The 26,094-nt window shown below is 42.6% G+C and overlaps 1 protein-coding gene across 1 annotated transcript; it reads left to right on the top strand.

Annotated features, from left to right (window-relative positions):
• Positions 1–373: 373 nt before the first annotated feature.
• Positions 374–24,240, top strand: DNPEP (aspartyl aminopeptidase). The gene is made up of 15 exons (XM_014063934.2): positions 374–507; positions 722–800; positions 3,521–3,609; positions 3,783–3,896; positions 4,210–4,335; positions 8,667–8,797; positions 10,814–10,898; positions 11,240–11,344; positions 12,570–12,647; positions 17,981–18,064; positions 18,855–19,015; positions 21,784–21,823; positions 22,480–22,581; positions 23,404–23,571; positions 24,114–24,240. Exons 1-15 carry the CDS (start codon positions 502–504, stop codon positions 24,162–24,164), a joined length of 1,419 nt encoding a protein of 472 aa, XP_013919409.1. The 5' UTR covers positions 374–501; the 3' UTR covers positions 24,165–24,240.
• Positions 24,241–26,094: the final 1,854 nt, after the last annotated feature.

The raw sequence follows: 26,094 nt of genomic DNA, 5'->3' as shown, positions 1-26,094 counted from the left end.
CTCAGAGTGGGATGGAGGTGAAAGCAGGCTATATACTGTAAATGTCTCTTGAGTCAAGCTTAATTCCTTGTGACTTCATACAGCTTAGGAGGCGGAATATCCTAGTGCTTTGTCACTGCCTTTTACAGCCCTGGGATATCCTGGTGGCCTCCCATCCAAATTCACACCAGATCTGACTTGCCTAGCTGTTTTGAAATCAGCCAAGATCGGCCAGCTTCTGTCACCGTACCTCGAAACCAGTCACGCATCAGGAATCAGACGCGCTTAGAAGAAAGAAGAAGGGCCTATAATAGCTTCGGGAAATTTCCTTCCTTGGTTAAGTCTAATAGCCAATCGGTCGTACCGAGGGGCACCTGCAGAGGGCTCCGACCCACAGCTTCCCTTCCCAGTCCCCAGCAGGCCGAGCGGTGCGGGGTGGAGCCGATCGCACTCTTTCCGAGGCGGGGTGGCCCCGGGTAGCGGCGTCTTGTTGGTCTTGGGGGGTGCAGAGCCGGTAACAGCATGCAGGTAGAGGAGAAGCGGGAAGCGGTTTTCGCGGCCCCAAGCTCGTTCGCTGCGGGAAAGAGCGGGCGCTCGGAAGAGCTCGGAGGGCGGGCTCCGTTTGGGTGGGCGATCGCTAGTTCAGCGGGGAGGCTGCCGTAGGGGAGACCCGTTTGGAGGGACCGGGATGGGGCGAGTGAGTCCCGCCTAATTCGACTGCGGTATGTTCCCCCTTTTCCAGACCAGCTCCAAGCAAGCGGTGCAGGCGGCGGCGCAAGAGCTGCTGAAGTTTGTGCACCGCAGCCCGTCCCCTTACCACGGTAAGAAAGAAGCATTTGGCGAAATCGGGACCTTTGCCGCCGACCCCGGTGTCACCAGAGGCCTTCCCGGGGTGGCTGTGCACCCTTGCCTGGCTATTAACCAGGCTTACGATGCCTTTTCTTGAATCTTAGGCCTGGTCTCACAGTTAACATGAAAAACCTCATTGCCCCTTTTCAGATTTTTTTTACCCAGCATTGGAGTATTCGCGCAGGATTAAAGTTAATGTATTAAAAGCAAGCAGAATAGGGGATGTTTCTGCGTTTGATTTGCCAGTATTGTTACCATTTCTTTTTCTTAACTCCTGTGGTTTTCCCTACAATTGTCTTTCTCCATCCTCGCAAAATAATCTTTTTTTAGTGTCCCAATTCTTCTGTGCCACTGCAGTGTGAGAAATTATTAACTTGTCTTTTATCATACTTGTGAGCATTAGGTAAGACAAAGGATAACATTCTTATTTCTTCCTGAGCCTTCATAATCTTTTTTTTGCAGAACTTTGCTCCTTGTCTTATCTGCAAGCCATGCTTAGCATAATTTTATATTGTTGAATCATTAACGGCACCTTAATTACTTCTTTGAAGCAGAAGCTCACACTTTTTAAATAATATACAGAGACAGCAAATACAATTTTTAATATCCTTAATCTTTTCTTCCCTACACCCATAGGATTTACTATAATTTGATAGTTGGCAGAGTCCATCTTTAGAATGGCACATTATCAAACAACAAATTATCTTAACTATTTGAATAAAATTCATAATTTTGCCCAATCCTTTTCATTGCTGTTTTTTCTCTCCTTCCTGTTTAAAAAAAAGTTAGAAATTATATGTGCATTTTGCTGACAGATCTTATTATTCCTATCTTTTATAAGTGGCTAGTAGAATGTTCATGTACTTCTAATGTTCATTTTTGTACTTGCGTCAGAATTACTGAACTGTAACCTCTGAAGCAAAATAACACAATTTCCAAAGGCTAAACACAATTTGCATATTATGCAGGTATTGTGGGCAGGAGCATCTGCAAGGGGGGGCAAAAGGGTTAGGAGATGTAAGCATTTCCCCCTTTTGTATGTGCCATCACAATGTATGAAAAGGGTGAACTTTGCAGTAAAACGCCTGCTTTCGTCATTTTGACAAAAGTATCAGATTCTGCAGAGGTCTCTGACTGTAGGCACATTCACACAAAAGATTAAATTACTCAGGCAGTGTAATATGAGCATTCGCCATGGATACAAATTCAGGCTAATGTTAACCGGAAATAGTAGCTGCTTCAAAATGGTCAGGAAACTTAACAGAAAAGCCACAAATTGGTGTTAGGGAGTTGCATGGAAATGACCCTAGATGTTCATATTAAATAGCCCAACTGGTTTTATCATATCTGCATCCATGTTTAGCATCCAGTGTTCTTGGTTAAGGTCCGCTCTCCTACATTAAAATGTTTTTTTTTAAATCTTTTAAACCTGTAAGCCACCCATCCCACCTGCAGCAACCTTGGGTAGCTTATAGACATTCAACTAAAATGCACTATAAAAAAATTAATAAAATAAGGATCATAAATTTAAAATTCAAATAAAATTAAATTCAAATAAAACTAACCAGAATGGAGAGGGGGGAGCAAAGTGTATACAGGGAGGGCAGTGGGTGTTACCTGCTCCATTAGACACCTCCAAAGTACTATATCCCCAATGGGACCCCAGGCTGCTTGGCAAAGCCATATCTTCAAGGCCTTTTGGAAGGCCAAAACAATCCACTTCAGGGGGCATGATGTTCCAGAGGGTGGGAGCCATAGCAGAAAAGGCTCTTCTTCTGGATTTTGCCAGCCCCAAATCCTTGGCTGACAGAGTCTGTGGCATAACCCATCTGCCATTGTGACTGGGGTGGAGCACTCCCATTGGGAATATATTCTTATACTCTTTTTAAAGCATGGAATCATTTCAATAAAATTAAAAGCTCTGTTCTTAGAATTTTTAAAAAAGAATCTTAATTAGGGCACTGAAATTATGACAGGGAAGATTTTTTAGTAATACATTCTCTAACACGAAGCCCAGAGTAAATATTGAGGTTTTATGCTGATGATGAATCTATTTAGAAATCCCAAGGTGCAAAATGCATTGTATTTGCACTATATGTATATGCATCTCTTGCATGCACACATGTATTTCCGATGTAACCACTTTGTTTCTATCTAGCCTCTTTGCTTCTTAAGTAATTGTCTAATTTCATTTTGTAAGCATCTTGTACATTCTGTCTTGATCTGCCATCCAAAATGTAATAAATCAAAGTAAGTGCATTAGACTTGGCAGAGGAAGATCACATTTTGAAGCCTTAGGGTCAAAGTTGTGTTGACAGTCTCAGGACAATCTTCCTAATAATTATAAAACCCTAAAATTGCTCTCCAGGTTTATTGACCTCCAACTTTGTTGGGACTGCAACTTTCAGAATTCTCAACTAGCTTGTCCCAAAAGCTGAGTGACAATTTGGGGAATTGCAGCCCCACCCAAGTGGTAGAAGGCTGCCTGAGAGTAGCCAGGATGAGACTGCCATCACGCCACCTGTTCCTAAGTTGGGTCAAACAATTCTGATAGCCAGTAGAGTCGCATGGCATCCTGTTAATTTGGAGGTCCGAGAATTGTGGATCTCTGGAGGGATTTTATAGCAAGCTTTCCTGCCCAGATGCCTTTGCTGTTTTCTTTTGTGATTGCTTCTGCTCTTCCTTCCGGCAGTGGTTGCTGAATGTCGGAAACGCCTGCTTCAGGCTGGTTTCCAAGAACTGAAAGAAACTGAACACTGGGATATCAAGCCTGACAGAAAGGTGCGGAGAAGGGTGGCATAATGACTTTTGTGTACCTTGCTTTGATTTATAGTTGTGTTGACTTTCACAGTAAAGGAGGGTGGGGTGGAAGTACCTCCAGCTAACTTCCCTGAGGGACAAAGCAAAATATTGATGTCGCCATCTCTTTCTGTACTCTTTTTTTTTCCTCTCAGTATTTTGTGACCCGAAATATTTCAACGTTGGTTGCTTTTGCTGTGGGAGGACAATTCCAGCCAGGTAATGGCTTCACAATTGTTGGAGCTCACACTGACAGTCCCTGTCTACGGGTAAGCAATGATGTAATCCTTGTCTGACATTTTTTGCTCTTGGCTGGATCTCCCCCCACCCGTTTCTACTGATTGTCTTAATTTTCCCTGCTATCACATTCCTCTGATTGTGCTTCAATCAGTACAGCTTCATCTTCTTTTCCTCTTCACAGCTACAATTTTCTGTATGGTGGCACTATTTCTGATACTTGTTGGAAGGATTTCTGGTTTGGTACTTAGACCCCCTTTCTTTTGAAAATGACATTAAGATGCCACATAGTAATTGAACATGGCTCTTGGGAGAGACTTGAGATTGTGGTTGTGTCTCTTCTAGGTGAAACGGTCTTCAACATGTAACCAGGAAGGTACAGTCCAGGTGGCTGTGGAAACATATGGAGGTGGTATCTGGAATACCTGGTTTGATCGTGACCTCTCTGTGGCTGGAAGAGTAATTTTCAAGGTCAGTCCTGCCTGAATTACTCTCCTTCTGCATTCTTAGATTTGTACAATTGCAAAAGAACTTTCTGTCTCCATCCGGTATTATAAGGATGTCACATAAAGATCTACTCTTGTATTGCCTCAATGTGTGGCAACAGCTGTAGTGGATTTCCTCCCATGGATCCCAAGAAAACAACAAAAAAGAGATATCCCACAGGAAAAAGTTAATTTTCCTATCTAAGGTGCCTTGAGAAAGTATAGGTTAACTTAAGTAATCTGATTTACCGAACTAGAAACAACTGCTCATGATTTTTAGTTAACTTTTGGCAGTTGCTTTGTGAAACAGTCACTGTTCTCTCAGAATGAAGTTGATGGAGGATTAAATGCAAATGTGTATAAATGTGTGTTGGCGTATAATCCTCCATCCAAATGTCAATGTTTGTGTTGTAAAATAGATTTTCAGAGCTTTATTGTGTAGAAAACCTGTTTTATATTCATTTCTTGATTGGAAATAGAAACATTAATATTACAGAGAGAGTCCATAAGGCCATATGTATGGTACAAAGCCTGATTTTAATATTGTTTGAATGGAACTAAAAACCAAAAATGACTAATACATTCAAAATCTGATGTTGCTTCTTATTGGAGATGCAGATTTGTCCACCTCCACCTGAGCACAGAGCTTCCAAACAAAGCCATTTGTTTTTGTATCGAATTGTGTTATTAAGACATGCTGGTACAAGAGGAGAGATATAGGTGTGATTACGGTACTAATGTACTGAAACATGTTATTTGCATATGTTCAGAAAAGTTAATGTTCTCTTCATTTAATATGCCTAGAAACAAAAATTGCTGCTATTGCAATTTGGAGTATGCCAACAAGTGACAGAAATTAAAATATGTCCGTTCATTTTCTGTCTGTATAGGATGAGAAAATTGTTCTTAAGTTATATTAAATTGGGTGCCAGATACCTTTTTTCCTTTTGTCTTTAAAAAAATTATGTTGTTGCCCATTTTTAAACTTTAAAAAGAGTCTTTTTAAAGGGGTGCTCTGCATACCTAATAAATAGATATTAACTTTAGGGAAAGGTGCCCCTCGAACATAAGTGCTAGTCATTCCCGACTCTAGGGGGCAATGTGTATCTCCGTTTCAAACCCGAAGAGCCAGTGCTGTCTGAAGACATCTCCATGGTCATGTGGCCGGCATGACTAAATGCCGCAGGCATACAGAACGCTGTTACCTTCCCACCAAAGGTGGTTCCTATTTTTCTACTTGCATTTTTACATGCTTTCGAACTGCTAGGTTGGCAGAAGCTGGGAGAAGTAATGGGAGCGTTACACAATGCTAGGGATTCAAACCGTCGAACTGTCGACCTTTCTGATTGACAAGCCTCAGTGTCTTAGCTACTGAGCAACTGAATCCTAGGCCACTGTGTATCAACTTTAGATAGGTACATTTGTGTATAAAAACTTGCAAGACTGCTGTAGGTATCAGGTTTAGTTTTGAAACCACTGTGTGACATCAACAAAACCTCTTAAGGATTCTCTGGGAATTCATTAAAACTAAGGATTTAAACTGAAAGTTTAAAGTATTTGCCTTTTAGTGTCCTCTCTCTAACTTGCTTCCCATTTTAAGTTTCCAAAATTAGGTTTCCCGTGTTACTCAGATGAGCAAAGTATATATTCTGCCATGAAAAATACTCCTCTGGTGTCAAATGTTGCTTGGGTTTCAAAACTCAAGAGGAAAAAGAGAAGAAAATCTTTTTACCGCATCTTAAAAATAATTTCAGCAAGGCTGTGTTTGATTGCTCTTGGAGGAATGATGGGAAATTAATTTTATCTATTTAGGTTTGAAAAAATAGTACAGGAAATTGCACGTTGCATCTGATAATAAATAGGGAAAATAAAATTGCAGCTAGAACCAGTTTTTTATAAACAGACTACTTTTGAGAAGATTTGCACACAGTGGTAATTTTCCCAGATTATGAAATGAGTTTGCCTTTATTCACATAGGTTTCTTGTTCTCATGTTTTTAAGAACATCTGAAAATACATTCCAAATTTATGCCTAGGGATATGCAGTGCTTTGGATTGGAAACAGAAGGGAACATGAAAGTGCATATTGTGCATAAGCTTCCATGTCCCTTCCAAAACACTTGTTTTCTGTTTCAGATTTAAACTGCTGCACACCAATGCAATGCACTAGGAGGAGAGGAGATTACAGCAATTGGCAAAGATGCATTCACTTGCCCCTCTTGATTTATGGTTTCTCAAGTACATGCTGGGTTTTTATTTCTTTAGGTCTGCTGTGTGAAAAGGGGACTCTTGAAAACTTTAGGATTTCAATATGTATAAAGATATGGAGACACATAGAAAATACTGAATCAAGCCTTTTGGCCTTCAAGTTTAGTAGAAACAAACATACCAAGAGTTTGCTTATGCGGCAGGTTTATGCATCACATTATTTGAATATATAGTATAAATTAGGAATAATGATTGCATTTGTACTAGAGGTGGGTTGCTCCTGGTTCAGCCCGGTTCGGCCGAACCAGTAGTGGAATTCAGGCCTGGGTCGCAGAACCGGCAGCCTGCCACGCTCCTGAACCTGTTCCCTCGCCACCACTGGGCCGCCGCCATTTTGGATTTTAGTGACTTCGTGTGCGCAGTTCACTGTAAATTGTTCTATGTATGTGCAAAGAACAATTTACATTGAACAGCACACGCACGGGTGTGCGAATCGGTAGTGAAACCGGCAGCAACCCACCTCTCATTTGTATAATATGCAATCGCTTGGGACCAGCTAACCTGAGGGATTGCCTTTTTCCAAGCGTCTGTAGCCATCCCAATTCAGTCTAGCAGAATGGGCATGCTGCAGATCCCGTCAGCCGAAGGGGACGAGATGGGCTTTTTCTGCTGTGGTGCCCTATGGAACATCTTTCCTTTGGAGATTAGAATGGCCATAACCCTGGTTGCCTTTCACAAAGCCCTAAAACCTGGCCATATTCTAAATCCGGGGTGCTGAATGTGTCAGGAGCCCCCTTTCCTGGTTTTATTGCTAACTGGCCAACTCTCGGCTACTATGTGCATTTAGTTTGGATGTTTTCATTGTTTTTTCTTGTTTTAAAATATTACAGCCAGAATATAGCATGCCAACTATAAAAATATGCCAATAAGAAGCCTGCAAGTGTAGATTATCTCTTCCTTGCATTCTCCAGATGTGATTCCCAAAATTTCCTGCCATCAAGATGGGTGGCAATTTTGGGAACTCCATTCCCAATATTTCTGGATAACCAAATTATGTGAAACTGGTGTATTAGGGACTTGAGAGTTTATTAAACAGTCAATAACTTCTAGATGAAGAACTGAAGGTGCTAAAGTATGGTAATATCCTTGCTGAATGGAGATGGATAATGATTGGTTCTAAAACTTGGTATTTCTTCCCGTGTCGAAACCAGCACACATTTCGTTATGTGCCATCTTGAATATTTCTGCTTAAGCAGACAAATCTCTGAAAAATAAAGTATGTTGCGCACACACAAAAATAGAATCCTGTGGAATTTTTGTAGCTTTGTAGGTCAATAACGGTCAATGAAAAGTTCATCTTGAAACGCACTTGCGGCTGAAATAGACATAATACAAAGGATCTGTCTTCAAATCACCAGTTTCCTATTTGGTAGCATTGTTGTTAAGGATTGTTACATTTCCTCTTTAGCCAGCCCACTAAACACTGGGCTTGGGAAATTAAAAATAAAACTGGTCTGATAAAAATCAAAGCCATGAAATTCGCCCCATCTGTTCTTAGTTAAAAGCTCAATGGTGCATTTATTCAGGCCATTGGAACTGATTTTCTTTTGACAGCCACTAAGACAGAATTACTTGCTGGAGCTCTTTCCTGAAGAAACTTTCCTCTGCTATTCTTTTTTTCTTTTCTTTTTTAATAGATATTTTTATTCAACATTTTTTAAACAGTAAAATCACAATTACCCTTTTACAGCTTTCCATTATTGGTATTTCTTTTTTCTAATTTCAGGTTTTCCATTCTACAACCTATTGTCATTATATCTCTTACTTTCTGAATATATACCATCTTTTATTATATTTTCTATGTTTTCTTTGTTGATTTTACATCTCTTTTCAAGCCAATTATACCACCTATGCCATGTCTTATAGTACTCTGTTTCCTCTCTGTCTCTTAGTTCCATCGTTAATTTGTCCATTTCTGCGCATTCTAGCACCTTTTTTTAAAAATAATCTCTGCATTTGAGAGAATGACTACCCTTTTTTTCATCATGAGATTTATAATCATGGAGATCAAACAGCAAGGGGTTTTCTACTGCTTTCTTTTTCACTGCAGGAGCTGTCCACAGGGCGGCTGGAGCAACAGCTAGTGAAGGTGGAACAGCCCATTCTCCGCATCCCAAATTTGGCCATCCATCTCCAGCGCAATGTGAATGAGAGCTTTGGACCAAACACTGAGAAAAACCTGTGAGAGAGTAAACAGTCCTTGTCCTGTACTTCTCAAACAAGGAGCCTTTCTTGGAAGCTGTTATGTTGGATCCAGTCAGCTAGTCAGGCTTTAGGAAAAGAGATCTCGGGAGCCCCCTTTATTGACTTTTTTTCTAGCAAGGGCTGGAATGCAAAGGAGCTTTGCTGGGTTAGACCAAAGCCATATTTATTGCAGTATGTTGTTCCCACACTGTCAAACTAAATGGCTGTAGGAAAACCACAAAAAGCAGGGCGCAGGTGTGATAATCCAGTCTCCCTACTATTCCCCACCAATTGGGGAACAATCTTGTTGGTTTCTTAAAGGTATATGTGTACTCTGTGCTATGTCTTGCAGTACTGAATCCTATAGATCAGGATGTCAAACTCAAGGCCCGCGGGCCACATCCAGCCCGCAGGATGCTTAGATCTGGCCCGCGGGGCTGCCCTGGAAACAGCGAAGGACCGGCCTATGGTGCCTCTGCCAGCGAAAATGAAGCACATGGCCCTCCTAATCTCCAATTTCACTGGCAGAGAGTTGCAGGAGGCTGTCGCTGAAAACAGAGATCGGGAGCCCGTTTTCACTGGCAGAGCTCTCGAGCCTCCACAGGCATCCCCGACACGAGTGAGATCAAGCTGGCTATGCCCATCCCGGCCCAGCAAGGTCAAACACAACTATGATGTCGCCCTCAATGAAATCGAGTTTGACACCTCTGCCATAGATCAATTCTATGCTGTGGACAAAAGTTCTGATTGTCCCACACACATACATACACACTCACATAGAGAGTAACTTTTTATTAGGTACGATTCTGGAAAAAATGTTGCTGTTTTATCTAAGTTTGTAGGTGGGATTCAGGAAGGTCTTTTGCTAATGTGGCATTCTGAGTTGCTAAATACTTCTCCAAGAGGTCTGCCTCAAGGCTTTTCCCCCTGTACATTGTCACACACACACACACATACACACACACACACACACGATACTGCCCCTTTGATTTCTCTGGGTTGAAGTAGTTACTATTAAAAAAGAATCCACCTTAAAATAAACATGTAACATTTCAATGTTGGACCAGATTTACTCAGAAGAAATTTCTTGAACCTGAGGAGTAATAAGTATTGCTATTCTATCCAGTTCCCTGCTTGCTACAGGAAATCATGAGCAAGAGTATCCTTATTCAAAAGCATCCAACTAAAAGACTGCTAGAAAGAGAGGGTTTCATTCATTTCTTGGCAATTCACTCCATGGGTTTTCTACTTTGCCAATGATCAGAATGCTCCCACCGATGGGAGTGGATCTTTAGTGATTTCCCATCTTCCTGCCTTTCAATTTCTCTTACTGTCCTAGAGAATCTACAGTCCTATGGAGCAGTTACTGAAGTGGAGATAGAAGACTACAAGTTCAGGAAAAAGTCCTCCAGTCAGCCAGCAACCTTTCTCCTTTGGCTTGGAAATCTCTCAGGATCTAACCATGATCTTCACACTTTTACTTGAGGGCTTAGTTTGCATTTGTAGTAACTGCATTTGTAGAAGGATGGAGTCGGCCAGGGGAATAGAGTTCATCTCACAGTGATAGGGGCAAAAAACATGCTCACATTTTCTTTCAGAAAACTGCATCTATATGCAGAGGAGCCTTGTTCTGTTAGAAGTGGTGAACTACTAGCCAGGCTATTCTTCAGCTCTTTGATGCTTTAGTAGTACTCTGAATGTAATGATGAGAGAGCATCCTGAGAAAAATAGGAGAAATATCTAGAATAGTTTTCCAAACATCACACCCTTTAGGTCAGTTGGGCTAGATCCCCATCTCTCCCCATTATTTTGCAGATTGAGAATAACACGTGATGTAATCCAGGATTTGTGGTACACTACCTTCTATGGGGGATGAAAAGTGTATAATTTATTAGCTACATGCAGGATGTTCTGTTTGCTTCCTCAGCTCTGAATTCTGCTGGCTCTGTAATTTTAGCTTCTAAGATGCTCCAGGGAGCAACTCATAACAGCCAATTCATTGGATTTTCACAGGGTTCCAATTCTTGCCACTCAAGCCCAGGAGATATTGGAGAAGGGAGACTCCATGACAGAAGACAGCTGCACCCAATCTTTCCAGGTAAGATAGATTGGATAGGGGTTGCAGTCAGGAGTAGGTTCCAGCTTCTGTTACTGCTGATTCACTCAGGGGCGCACGATGTGTGCTTTGTGCGCATGCACAGTAGTAAAAAAAATTAACCCAAGATGGTGGCGCCCATGGCACCGCCGATAAAAATGGTTTGGGGGCGTGTCCAGCCGAGTTACTGAAGCGGTAGGAACCCACCTCTAGTTGCAGTAGAATCATCAGTCTGTTTTCAGTCATAAACTGTTGGCTGGGGACATGTGAGGGAAAGGCTGTCTCTGTCACAATAGAGTGTTTGCCAGGGTGTTGCGCATTCCTAACTTCTCTTTTTCTACCAGAATCGCCATGCTCCAATTCTGATCTCCCTTCTCTGCTCCCAGCTGGAAGTGAAACCTGAACAACTGGTGGAGATGGAACTGTGTTTAGTAGATACCCAACCCCCAGTAAGCACAGCTTTATTTTTTTATTTTTTTGCATTGCTATATACCGTATTTTTTGGAATATAAGACTCACCAAGATTGTGAAGAGGCAAATTTAAAAAAAAAGTTTTTGCAGACCTCCCAAAAATGGCCCGTTTTTTGCTCATTTCTGCCCTCCCCAGCCCCCAGGAGCACTCTGGAAGCCTCCTAAAGGCTATGCACAGCCATTTTGGTGAAGGAGTGGGGTTTCAGGAGGCCAAAAATGCTGTATTCAGTATATACGACACACCCAGATTTTCACCCTCTTTTGAGGGGGGAAAGGTGCATCTTATACTCCGAAAAATACGGTAATGAGTTGGGGTGGATGTTCATTCAGGTGGCTTTGTTTAGACAGCCCTACATTTTGAAGGGCGAGTTGCAACAAAGATAAAATCATGTTCTTTTGTAATATAACTTGATTTTCTAGAAATACCATTAGGTGAGATTTGTCAGGAAGTTGAGATTTATTCCAGCTTCACATTCTCCTTTGTTTTCATTTATTTGCTCACACATAGGCAGTATGAGAGATACATAGACGAGGGTATACTAGGAAGGACAAAAACATTTCCCAAATTAGGGCGATGCAGCTGCCAAAAAGGTAACTGATGTTTGAGAAAGTATTAACAAGAACAAGAGTCCAGAGTATGAGAAATAATTCTTGTATTTTGCCTTCGTTATGCCTGCCTTGGTTATACTCCTTTTAGGGTGTTGTGTCCAGTTCTGAGCATTGCAATGCAATCAAAATGGACCTCAAACAATTGAAGACAAGAAAATGAGGGGCTTGGAAACCCAAGTCCTATGAGGAAAGTGTTATTTGTTTGATTATGAGATTTGTTCACTGTCTGAAATCTGAATAGATTCTAGGCAGGTTACAGAACTGGGTTAAGATTGAGAGGAAGTATAATAGCAGTCCATGGGGTTGCCAAATAAGATTTCTTTGTCATCTCTGAGGCCAAGACGAGAGCCATTGTGTTGAATCTGTAGGGATTTAAACTCACGTTAGATATTCTGAGAATTTCTTGACAATAGCAGTAGTCAGCTAGTGGGATGGGCTACCTCAGAAAGTGATGTGTTTCCCCTTAGCAGAGACAAGATAGCCATCAGGCCAAAGTGCTTTAGCAGCTCCTATAAGCAAGACATTAAACTAGATGTCCTCTAAGATCAATTGTATCATTCTATTTATTTTTTTTTGCCCCCGACTTCCCAATAGACACTGGGTGGTGCCTTCAATGAATTTATATTCTCTCCTCGACTGGATAACCTCCACAGCTGCTACTGTGCCCTGCAGGTAAGTAACTTAAGTGACGGGATATCAGGAGGCACTTCTGCTTTCTTGTTGCTGTGCTGCTAACTCAGCACCCAGGAAAGGGCTACACTGGAACGTACACCGTGTCACAGGTAGTTCTCTTGACTTACGACCATTCCTAGTTACTGAAGCAACTGACTTATGATGAGTTCTCGCAACTGTTGAAGCATCCCTGTGGGCATGTGATCAAAATGCCAACTAGCATGAATCTACTGTGTTTTCCCGAAAATAACATAGGGTCTTATTTTCTTTTGACCCCTGAAATAAGTGCTTAGCCTTATTTTCAGGGAGGTCTTATTATTTTTGAGGTGTAGGAAGCAGTGAGCATGGTCACCTCATGGCTGCTGCTGTGTTGCAATATTTTGGGGGAGGGCTTATTTTCACGGGAGGGTTTATTTTAGCACATGCACTCAAAAGCCCGATTGGGCTTATTACCCGGGGAGGTCTTATTTTTTGGGAAACGGTACTACGGTTTCAGCGTCCCAAAGTCACATGATCACCATTTGCTGCTGCCCCGGGAGCTTCTGGCAAGGAAAGTCAGTGTGGGGGGAAGTCAGATTTGCTTAATGATAGATTTGCTTGACCACAGTAAAAAGTTGTAAAATCTCTGAGCAATGGAAGTTCCCTCCCAGTTGTCATAAGTCAAGGACTACTTGTACATGCTGTTTGCTCTCCATGCATTGTCTGGTTTTCTGCTGTGCATTTCACCAGCCTTTAAATGAAAGTCACTTTGGAGGCCCATATGCACCAGCGTCTTCCTGCAGGTTGAGCTAAACAGGTGAGGTGAGGATCGTAAGCCAAACTCTCTGGTGACCCAAAAGTTCCTGGTGCTCAAGAGGGCTGTATGTGCTCCTATTTTGTGTTCCTGGCAGAAGTCTCAGCTCAATATGATCTTCCCTGAGCTTTAAAAAAATGGCTTTGCAGGTTCCATTCCTTGATTGCTACTTAGGAAAGCCATGTAGCCGAGATCACCTGTTTGGTACATAGATGTGTGTCGGGAAAGGGCTTGTTACCCTTCCATCACAAGACCTAATGACCATACGAAGCCCTTATAAGCAGAAGAACACCAATATTCCCTAAATTCCTCTGAAGATGGTACCTAGTCTGGTAACAAAATGTTCAGAAACCAACCCACAAGCCACCGTCATTCTCTCCCCGAGCTGCAGCTATTTGCCACTATTGCAGGACTTGTAATGCGGGATGGATTGGGAAACGACACTGTTGTTTTTAACTTGGCTTGATGCTTAAAGATAGACCGGATAGATAGATGCAGGGAACACAGAGAGGAAAAATGTCTGTTCTGACCTAGGCTCCCTAAAAGCATGAAGCTGACTCCTCCTCCTGATAAAACCCCTTTTATTTAGTTTAAAGTGAATTCCTCTGCAGCAAAGTCCCAGCCAACAGTCTTTCAAGAGATTTCACAACTACAGAGTTTATCAGGTTTGGAGAGCTGCCAGGCTGATATCTTCCAAATGCCACCCTGTAGCAGACAATACTTGGCAAGAATTCAGGAACAGATCTTCCCTCCAATGAATCGAACTAATTGTCTCCTGCAAACTCCTCTCCACTTTCGCTCCTCTTTATTCCCTATGGGAGGGGCCATTCACCATCCACCTGTGGCTTTACTTCCAAGTCAACTCTTGTTCCTTAACTGTTCCCTTCTCCTGGCAGCTCTGCACATGCGCATACTGGGAACAGACTCCAGTTGTTCTTCTGCCCCACTGATGTCTGACTCTGAAGGCAGCTGATAACTGTCAGACAACTCTGGCTCCATTTCTGCTCCAATGTAGAGCACTCGTCAGAGCTTCCCCAGACTCCAGGACTGGTCCATGTTCTTCCCCAACCGCCTCACTGTCCAGATTTTCTGCCAGATCCGCTGGCCGCTTGTGGGCTACAACTATGTCCTTCAGATAAACAGAGAAGGGGAAGGAATGGCACAAGGGAAGAGAAGCTACCTCCTGCAAGGCCCCTTCAGACTTAGTTTAATGAAGGAAGGCAAGATAACAGTGAAGATAACTCCTCCAACCAAAACATCCTGTTCCTCAATGCTGGGTCAATTGCCGATTAAAACATCTAATGCGCATATCGCTGAAGCCTGGCTGAACTGAGTTATTTTGTTAACACCCCCCCCCCCTCATCCAGCTTTGTCTCCATGGTGTTGCGTGCTAGGACCTGACAGCAGGGAGGTAGAATATCAACTTCCCCTGCACCCAGGACAGATAACTGGTTTTGAGTATGTACTGCAGCTTTGAACGACCAGGAGAGTTTATGCACATTATTTGCTCTACTTTTCACAGTCTCCTTCTGAGCTCTGGAATGACCTTAGATGACCTATGCTTTCTGTTCTAGAGCACCTCTTAACAGAACATGTGTGCTTCAGATCCATGCATGGACCAAATGTACTTCGGCTGGGTCTGTGCACAGATGAAATGTATGGTTTGGTCCATGGAAGGCTCATCATGTACATCCAGACCTTACACATCCCCTGTACACAAAAAGATAGATCTGTTGGATCAGGCCAAGGCCCATCTTACTCTAGCAATCTTGTTTCTCTGCAGTACCCATAAGCGGGAGATGGCAACGTGCTCCTTGTCACTGCAGTATTCCTATTACGTCTGGAGGAATGCTGCTTTCAACCTGAGGGCCACATTGAGCCTCCCACTTTATTTGGCCTTCGCAATGAATTTTTCCAATCCTACTTATTTAAAACCAAGCTATTGGCCTAAAAGTTGAACCATAACAACTGGACCAATCATTGTTAATCTGAGATATTTCGTTTGATTGAACCTTCATTGACATATTGCAATGCATCTTGGGGAGAAGCCCCTGAAGGTGGTGTGGCAAGATTTGGTACATTCCAACGAGACACTGCCTAACTAATTTTGTTCCGACTGATGAAGTTGCTTGGATGAACAATGAAACAACTCCGATTAACCAAAATTGGTCCAGTTGCTATGATTCAAACTTTAGTGAAACCGTTGGCCTCGGTGATTGAGTCTTCATTGACATTCAAATTAGTGGCCATTTTATGTGTTATGGTAATGATTAATTATGCCTTGTATGAAGAAGCGCTTCCACTCCGCTTTCTCAGATGGTCTCTGGTCCTAATATTTTGAGGAAGGAAGACAGGACACACTCGCTATCTTCTCCCTGCCATGTTTTTTATAAAACCCAGCATGTTGCTTTTCTTCTCCAAGGCAAGAACTCTCCAATGTTCTAATCTATACAGATAATTGGCTGCTCTTTTCTAAACAGTTCTGCTTCTAATCCTGTTAACCATTTTTCAAATGTGGAAGTCAGAACTGTATTCACTGCTGCTAACCTAGATGTACTGCAGCTTTCTCTAGATGTTCAAATTTTGATGTCACTTTCCTACAGTTTTCCCTCAAATAAGACCTCCCCGGATAATAAGCCCAATCGAGCTTTTGAGCGCAAGCCTGAAATAAGCCCTCCCCAAAAATATTGCAACACAGCAGCAGCCATGAGATGACCACACTCGCCGCCTCCTGCACCTCAAAAATAATAAGACCTCCCTGAAAATAAGGCCAAGTGCTTATTCAGGGGTCAAAAGAAAATAAGATCCTGTCTTATTTTGGGGAAAACATGGTATAATGACCCAGAACATTTGCCTTTTTCATAGCTGCCACACGCTGAGTTGACATCTACAAGTTCCATTGCATGATCAGTTATAGACCAAGTGCCATCAGTGTATATAGGAAGTTAGTGGGATTTCCTCCATTAAACCTGAACTAACTTGAATGGATGTGCCATTTGGTTAACCATTCACCCATAAATGGTGACATGTTCTGGAGTTCTTTACAAATCCTTGTTCTTTACCACTTTAAAAGTTTAGCATTGCCTCCAAATGTGTCCATCCATTGCTTATCTCAGAGTCATGATTAAGATAAAAAGTTAACTTAATTAAGTTAAAAACTAATGGTTCCAATTCAAATCCTTGAGGGAGGGATTCCATTTCTTACCCTGTGACACTAAATAAAGGTTGGTGTATTCCTACTCTTCGTTTTCTCTTTAACTAATTAGCAACCCATAAATGGTCCTCTTAACCCATAGCCACTAAAGTTAAACAGAGCCTTTGATGAAGAATTGTTTCAAAGACTTTTTGAGAATCTAAATAAATAGTGTCAAGAGTCACCTCAATCATGTCCCAGTTGACACTTTATGAGGCTCTGCTGATCCCAGTTGTTTACTAGACATAAGTTAATCACCAATACGTGTCCCAGGATAATATTGCAGGATCCAATCTCAGTTGGTGAGAAAGAAGTTCCTTGAGGATGGCCTCCGGCATTGGTCTGGAAGCTCGGAAGACTAAACCTCTGGTCCCAATGACTGACCCAGATTGTCTCCTGCAATAAGTTAAAGTGATGATATGACTTTTTAAAGCCGTAAATAAAAGTAAGATTCACCTACCTGCCCAACCTTATTCAGCCAGTTAGTTCTTCAGTAGAGTGTCTGCCTTCTGAAGATCTTAATGCAGTCAAGAGACCTTCTCCAGTGTCACTGCCAAACTATGGAGTGCATTTTTCTTGCATACACTCTTGGTGTCCACAAATTCCATGAAGGTTGACTATGTAGACACCATCAAAACATGCCACAAAGGCTGATTGACTGAACAGATATTAAAACCAGGTTTCTCTGGGAAACAGACACAAAAAGGGAATAATCTTGCTATTTTAAATGTGGAAGTGGAAGTAATTGCACGTTTATGCATATAAAGCATTAACATTTAACAGCATCTTTAGAAGGACAGGAGAGAAGCAGTACAAATGGAAAGATTTGGAGGAACTGAACAAAACTAGTTGGCCAATGTAGATAGAGGTCAGCATTTTTTAGCAATTAGTACCTATTATTTACAGTTTTATTACCCTCTTACTTCTACCAGTACAATGAATTTCTGATGTAGAAAAGGGTAGTGTTAAGAATTGGGCTTAGAGGAGCTACTTCTTGCTGTAATGTAGCAGCTCCAGCTTAAAGGAACTGGAAAGAAATCAAAACACTCTATTTTCCTAGGCTGGTATATTTTTCCACATGGGCGTTTTGGAAGAACACTTAGGCAAGACTTACAAATAGACTTCCTTGCTGAGTGGGAGGTATAATTCAGGTTTCTTCTGGAATGAATGATCTAGCTATGAACTGCAAATACTTCCTGTCCTAGGCTTTAAGCTTCCAGAAGCTCCAGTGTTGTTCTGACTGATACTAACTCATAAGCCAGGGAGAAAACCGGCAGAAAGTATTTTTGGAAATCTTTAGGCATTACCTGTGTTATCAGTTCACCTGAGTCCCTTGTCTACCTTCAGGCTTTGATTGAATCTACCGAAGAGCCTGACGTTCTTGCCCGAGAGCCAAACGTGCGCATGATTGCACTCTACGACAACGAAGAGGTGAGTGATAAGCTCTTTTTCTGGATAGGAAGTTGAACATCCTATTCTGATATGAAGGAATACTTAACATGGTTAAATCTAATAGGGTTGGGAGATTTTTTTTTAAAGCACACTTTAAACCACTTGACATTCAAAAATGATAAGAGGCCCTAACTGGTACTATGAGGAAACGAGTGGGACCAAAAATCTCAGCCAGGAGGTGGGCCTCATTTAAGGAATGAAATTAGTTTAAGAGACACTCAGATTGTTCTGATTTAGAGGAAGAGCATTTCCTACCCTGATCTGAAGGAATACTTAACATGGTTAAATCTAATAGACAATATAGGTTGGGAGATATTTTTTTAGCATACTTTAAACCCCTTGACGTCCAAAAATGATAAAGAGGCTCTAGCTGGAGATGCTGTGAGGTAACTAGAGTGCAACCAAATTTTTTAGCCTGGGGTGGGGTTCATTTAAGGAATGGAATGAGTTTAAGTCTCATCTCTTATGCCACTCCAAATGGCTCTTAAGCCATTGCCCTGATTTAGAGGAGGGGGGCATTTAAAAAAGAGTTCCGACCCCCAAAAGAAGATTTAAAAGGAGGATGTCAGAAAAGCGTGCCGAAGAGTTCCATGTTGCCTACAATAATTTATCAATCACTCGGTAGTGGGATTATGGACAAAATAAACTATAGATAAGAAGCAGTAACGGGCTTCTGAAACTGATGTCCAAATTGGGATGGCAATTAAAATTCCGTTAGCATCAAAACGCTTCTCGATAGTTCACCTTTTGACTGCCATCTTCCCGGTAGGTTGGTTCAGAAAGTGCTCAAGGCGCTGCATCGCTCCTCACGGAGCTCATCCTTCGTCGCATCTCCGCTTCGCCCCAGAACATCACGGCCTTTGAGGAAGCGGTGCCCAAATCGTGCATGATCAGTGCAGATATGGCTCATGCGGTGCACCCCAATTATGCGTGAGTATGTTGTCAATGGACAGCGTGAGACAGTGTACCAGTGCTGGGCAAGCATGTCATTCAGTATTGGACATTCTTGCAGATATATTTCATCACAAGGAAGCAGCTGCTTTCAATGAACTTACTGTCAGGTTCCGCTGTAAAAGTGATGGGGGGAAAACCCCACAGAACCACAGTTCTGAATTGAGTATTTTTTATCTCCCTCACAAGCACTGGCACGAACTGACATCCATTAACAGGCAATTCAAAGTCAGGACTAACCTTCAAGTAACTGTCCCACCTTTTTAAGCTGTTCCCTAGCTTCGCCCGCCCTCTAGTCTTCCCTAAGCCGAGTCAGTAGCCATTTAGCAGGGAAGCCAGCAGAGTTCCATCATCAGCCACACTCAGTTCACATGCCCACAATCTTCCATTTGGGCTTCAGCCGCTTGGCCACCCATCAGCTCTTCTGTGTTGATGTCAGCAGTGGCGACAGGTCTGGTGTGGGCTCTGCGGTTTGGTGGGTTTAGCATCGCGGTAGCCATGTCCCTCCGTAAAAGGCAATCTCTGCTTCTCAGTTCCTCACCGAAATGGCAGCCCTGGGTTGCCAGGCACACCGGGGCTGACACTTACTTTACATGTGTTACCCCCAATTCCATCCTTTGGATTGTACGAATCTTAACAGGGTTAAGAAATCTCCCTATTGCTTTGGGATTTCAGGTAGTCTTTGACTGACAATGATTCACTTAGTGACTGTTCAGAGTTACAACAACACTGGAGAAAGTGGCTTACAACCGTTTTTCACGCTTATGATCGTTGCACCATTCCCATGGTCATGTGATTTACAGTCGGCTGATTGACAACTGACTCACATTTATAATGGTTGCGGTGTCCCAGGGTCATGGGATCACCTTTTGCAACCTTCTGACAGTAATGGGGAAGTCCGGTTCACTTAACAACCATGTTGCTAACTTAAGAAGTGCAGCAATTCGCTTAGCAGATGGGGCAAGAAAAATTGTAAAATGGGGCAAAACTCAGTTAACAAATGTCTCACTTATCAACATAAATTTGGGCTCAATTGTGATCATAGGTTGAAGACTACCTGTACTTGTAAATCACAGAGGTTCGACGACTGACAGTCCTCTCCAAATTATGAATGATTTCCCACTATAGATATGTATGCGCGTATTTAATATCTATAGTCACCCATATATCTTAAACAAGTAACTCTGGGCAGCAACCCATGATAGAGCCGAGGTGGCGCAGTGGTTAGAGTGCTGTACTGCAGCCACTTCAGCTGACTGTTATCTGCAGTTCAGCGGTTCAAATCTCACCGGCTCAAGGTTGACTCAGCCTTCCATCCTTCCGAGGTGGGTGAAATGAGGACCCAGACTGTGGGGGCGATATGCTGACTCTGTAAACCGCTTAGAGAGGGCTGAAAGCCCTATGAAGCGGTATATAAGTCTAACTGCTATTGCTATTGCTATAAAACAAAAACATTACGAATATCATTCAAAAATAAATATATATGGCAAGAAATGGCTGAGAAAAAAATGTCATCATAAAAGTCATATCCAGGAAACAGGGCCCTGAACACACTAAAGGGCCCAGGCACAAAACCAGGTCTTCAATTCCTTATGAAAGGCTAACAGAGTTGTGGGTAGTGGGGTCATTCTCAGCTCTGAGGGGAGAACGTTCCAGAGGGCAGAGGCTACCACAGAGAAGGCACATTTAGTCCTTCCCAGCTGATCTTCCTTGGCTGATGGAACCCACAGCATATCCAGCTTATTGGACCAAATTGGATGCGTAGAAATCGTTAATTTTCCTCCTGGACTTTGGGTCTCGCTGAAAGTTGCTAACTCTTTAGAATGGATTAGAGGTGGTGTTCTACCGATTCGGGGCAGTTCGCCTGAACCGGTAGTGGAAATCGTGGGTTGCCCTGCCCCGGCTCTACGGCATCCCATTTAGGCCCTTTTTTCACCAAAAGCGCATGCGCATAAGGCTGAGCATGCACGCTCACATTTGCGAACCGGTAGGGAAGGTATATGATTGCCACCCCTGGAACGGATCTATTTACTTATTTTGTAAAGGACTGAGCCAGGATTTGGAGCAGAATCACAAGCAAACCATCTTTCTTCCAGAGCCTTAAAGTTGCCAGAAAGGGTACAGGTAGCCCTTTCCTTATGACAATAAAGGACCCCAGAATTTCCATCACACCAGTCATAAGTGAAGGCACAAAAGTGACCAATTTTTATGACCTTTTTTTGTAGCTGCCATTAAACAGGTGCAGCACTTATAAAGCAAATGCAGCACTTGTAAAGCAAACCCGGGTGATACAGTAAGTGGAGGCTCTGCCGTAACTTCAGACTGTCACTAAGCAACCAGTCATTAAATGAGAACTGCCTGTATGATGAAAATCACATGAATATGCAAGTGGGTCTATGCAGCCCTACATGCCTTGTGCTTTCTAAGCTTGAAACCTGTTTCAGAACTGGTGCTGAAATGGCCTCCTTCATCCTCTTGCTGATGTGCTACAGAATAAAGTAATTTTATTCTAATCATTTGAAGCACTCCTCTCTCTCCAGGCCAGACGTTCTGTTCTAATGAGGGATCTGCACAGAGGCTTCTTCACTGCCTCTGTCAAAAGGGCTATCTGTCTCATCTATTAAAAATGGCTTGAATGCATTACAGCGACAGCACCTCTTTCCTTTGGTCCTCTGATCTTTGAAATTCAGGCACAAGGGGGAAGCATGCTTATTGAAGGCTGTTTTTTTTTCCCCCCCCTCCCGCAGGGACAAGCATGATAAGAACCATCGGCCACAGTTTCACAAGGTAGGCAATATGGACTGGTTGGCCGCAGCATGGCTTTGAAAGCCAGGCGTCTCAGCGAGCCGCACAGGAACAACTCTCTGAGGGGCAGATGTCAAATGCAAAACCCGTTCTTGAAATGGAGATTTCTTTTTTCTTATTTGAGAGCCAGCTGTGGGAGTGCCCAAAACAATGCTCACAGTTTTGAATAGATTCAGGATTGGGGAGGGCTCAGGAGATAAAACTCCATATGGCAGATGACTTGTGGAAAAGCACTTTCTGGAGATTATGCTGTTGTTTTGGTGGCCTAGATATGGGAAAGTATGCTAAAGGTAATTATTTTGATTATTGGAAGATATTTCTTCCTTCTTGTTGAGCGCAAACAGGACAAAGCAGTTGTGCTTCGCCCAGATGAAGAGACAGGGGAGAGTTGGAGAGAAGCACACAGATAGGAAGAAAAACTCTCTTTTTATAGATTCTGTATCTTGAGTCAGTAAATTATTTATGTGGAAGAGATGTATCATTTTAAGAGTTCGGAGTCTGGTGGGAAGCAGCACAAGTCGAGCCCTTCCTGTTAGGATGGAACAATTGCACATCTCATGAAAATCCAGGCAGAATTAACAAAGAACAAATTTTCAGAGTGGAGAACCTTTTCTTCAGTCTGGTGATTTTCTATACAGGGACCTGCTCTGAAAATAAACAGCAACCAACGCTATGCCTCCACTGCTGTCACAGAGGCATTGATTCGTGAGATTGCCACTCGTGTCAATGTCCCTCTACAAGTAAGTGTTTTGAAAAGTAAAGATTCCCTTTATCCATGCACTTTCTTTGGAAACACAATGGGGGCGGATCTCTGGTACAGCCCAGTGTTTTCTGTCCAAGTACTAAGCAGACCTGACCAGAGGTGGTATTCAGCAGGTTCTGACCAGTTCTGTAGAACCGGTAGCAGAAATTTTGAGTAAATACCACCTCTGACTGGCCTCGCCCCCATCTATTCTTTTGAGTCCCAGCTGATCGGGAGGAAATGGGGATTTTGCAGTAACCTTCCCGTGGAGTGGGAAGGATGGAATGGGTATTTTACAGTATCCTTCCCCTGCCATGCCCACCAACCCAGGCCCACAGAACCGGTAGTAAAAAAAAAAATGAATCCTACCACTGGACCCGACCCTACTTCATTTCCAAGCTTAAGAAAGATGGACTGCATGCTACCAATGCTGCATGGTGCTTCCACTATTAGGAAATGGCACTACACTACATCACTGGGTATCACTCCACTGGGAGCAAATCATCCTACCTGCTAGGAACAGGGGAAATAAGACCATGGATACTGGGGCTTTCTAGTGAAATGCTAAATGAAGGGCTTCTCCCTCTTGAAGATGTTCCCTTCTCCATTTTCACTTGGTGGTTCAGTCCACGTTAGAAACTTCAACTTGATTGTTGGATTGGACTGGCCAATGCCAAGGATCTAAGAACCCCAGCGATATCTATTCGAAAGATTCAGTTCCATATCCTGCCCCCTCCCCCCTCTCCTTCATTGCTATCAAAGAGATTCTCAGCAGTCGGGTCCTTTTTTTTTTCTTCTTTCTTTCTCATGTCGGTTGCAGGAATTTATGGTTCGAAATGATTCTCCTTGTGGCACAACCATTGGACCCATCCTGGCTTCCCACCTTGGTTTACGTGTTCTTGATATGGGTTGCCCACAATTAGCTATGCACTCCATTCGTGAGATGTGCTGCACCTCAGGGGTCCTTCAGACCATCACTCTCTTCAAGGTAGGGGATGGCTTGGGTGCTTCTGCCCTGGAAACGGGGCTGAAGATGGCATCGCAAAGCCATAGCCTGCCTCTTTTTCCTTCTGCCCTGCACCTCCCAGTGAAGATTAGTTGGGCTAAGCAAATATACCTAGGTGGCTAGCAAAGCCCTTTTGCAGATAAGCACCCTTGCAACCAGGAGTAGCAGATTTGGAGGAGTGAAAGGAAAGAAACAAATGGGTTTTTTTTGGGGGGTGGGGTGGGGGGAGATAGGAATAGATCCTAATTTCTGCCTTCCTCCACTCCCAGTTGCTGGGTTGAGGTTTGGGCTTTGGTTCTTGCAACTCTCTAATTCTTCTTTGTAATCTTGTCTTCATGTTGCCATGGCTACAATGGTGGCCTTGAATCAGTGATGGGTTTCCATGGTAACACTGTGCCTCACGATTTTCTGGCTGCCATGGTGATGCCATTGTGTGTATTGACAGCTGCCTGCTTTTTTTTTCCCTTTGAGAGCCTTTCTCTGCATCCCCTCTGACCCTGACTTCTCTCTTTTCTCCTTCCCAGGGCTTCTTCAATTTGTTTCCCACCTTGGATCAGGCACTTCTGAGCAGCTGATGGCAGCCTGAATGCTGAAAGAGGCTCTCCCTTTTCCTTAGGCTGGATAATAATTAAAGCAGCTTTAATCCAGTGACCTCTGTGCAGTTCAGAGGCTTGCTGAGTTTTGATTTGTTTTTCTGCCTCGCCTCAGAACAGAAATTACCTCTTAGGCATATTTACATTATTATGGCTGAGCCCGAGAGGCATAAAATAACCTTTGAACCCCCCCTTTTTTTTCCTTTCTGTCAACAGTAAGATGGTGAAATTTAAATACTGGCCCCTGGAATAAGATTAATATTTCAAGTGGGAAGTAAAATTACATATGATATTCTGGTGTTGGTAAATGCCAAATGATGCAGACCTCCGTTTCTCCTTCCACTCCCACATCCCCTGCTTGCACAGGCTGTATGAAATTAGCAAGGCGATGCTAGCTCATCGAGTAACATACAAAGGTCACATATGCAGAACTGCTCCGCATAGATTACGTTCTTAGAGGACCTTTATAAGTATGCAATCACATCATAATGGGAAAGTGGGGGCCGTTGCATGTTGTATCTCTTTGCATATCTGAAAGATTTTAAAATATTGCTGTGTGGGGAAAAGAGCAATCCAGAGTCACAAACCTGGATGTTACTAGGAGAACTAGTGCTGCAAAGATGCTAGCAGAACATTTCCTCCCACTATCGCAGTATTCTATTCATCAGCCATCACAGATGAGCGTTCCCTACCCTGATACCCTCGAGGTGTGTTGATCTTTCGTTCTCTAGCCAGCAAAGTTGCAGGTTTTGCTGACAATTCAGTGGTACCACAATCAGTTTATAATTGGTCTTTGTGAACAAAATGACCTGTAGAAGATACTGAGTGGCATACAAGATTGAAATAAAATTGCTATGACCTTTCAGGTTTTTTCTCCCCCCCCCCACCATTAAGAGTAAAAAGACAATATTGTAGGCACTACCGTACGTTTTTACTTAGATGAGTTTCTCTACTTTCACAAACATTTATTATTAAATTATATACTGTCCATCTCATTGTTTTGGGCAGCTCTGGGCAGCTGTTAATAGTAATTTATAAATTATTTCAGATTAGGACCATTAGACCTCACAGCCACAAGAATAAATGATAAGTGAGTTACTCCAAACACACACAGTACTGCATATTAATTCTTCAGGATATATGAGATTTTTTTACAGCTGCTGTTCTGTTGCCTTTCAAAGCAAAATCAAATTGATTCTAAGGAACCCTGCTTCTATAGTTGCCCATCAAATTCTTAGAATCACAGAGATGGTGGCAGTCTAGTCCCAATGACTGATTGTCCTCTGCAATTGATTCCACTGTTAGAAGCTTCTCCTGGAGTTAGAATAAGTTTCCTAAGATTTATTTGGAATTTGTCGTCTTACTTCAGGATTGAATAGATGGGAAAAATTTCTGCAGTGGTTGAAATTTCAGTTGGCAGGAAGCCAAACGGCATTCCTGGGCAATGTCACATTTTGTTTGCTACCATTTTCTTAAGTGTGTTTAAATGAGAAGTTGGGTGCTTTTTAGAGACATCTGGAATTGGGTTGTCATCCAACCTAATTTGAGGGTATGGCAAAACAGACCTAGAGAAGTGACAATAGCTTTGTTCTAGTCCCATAGAAGATAGATCATCTGAAAATAATAAAATATCCCTCCAGTTCCTCTGAATCACTAAATTAACTGGTGAAATAAGCCCCGCTGTATTGAATGCATACAGAAGCAGTTTAAAAAGGAAGCAGATTCATAAAAGGATTCCCATCAAGGGCAAAATGCTAAAAAAAACAAAAAACCATCCTTGCATTTCAACATCCTTGAAGAATATTTAGATGGGTTACCTTAAACCTAATGCACTTAACTATTATAGATGTTGCTGGAAGCAGAGTCTGAATGACGCTTGAGCTGAGACTGGCTAGGCTATTGTGTCGGCTTC

This window comes from Thamnophis sirtalis, unplaced genomic scaffold (assembly GCF_051295495.1).
Source record: "Thamnophis sirtalis isolate CommonGarterSnake01/CBP01778 unplaced genomic scaffold, rThaSir2_p1.2 scaffold_1, whole genome shotgun sequence".
NCBI classification, from domain to species: domain Eukaryota; kingdom Metazoa; phylum Chordata; class Lepidosauria; order Squamata; family Natricidae; genus Thamnophis; species Thamnophis sirtalis.
Note: the sequence above shows the minus strand (reverse complement) of the source record. Positions and strands in the feature narration are given on the sequence as shown.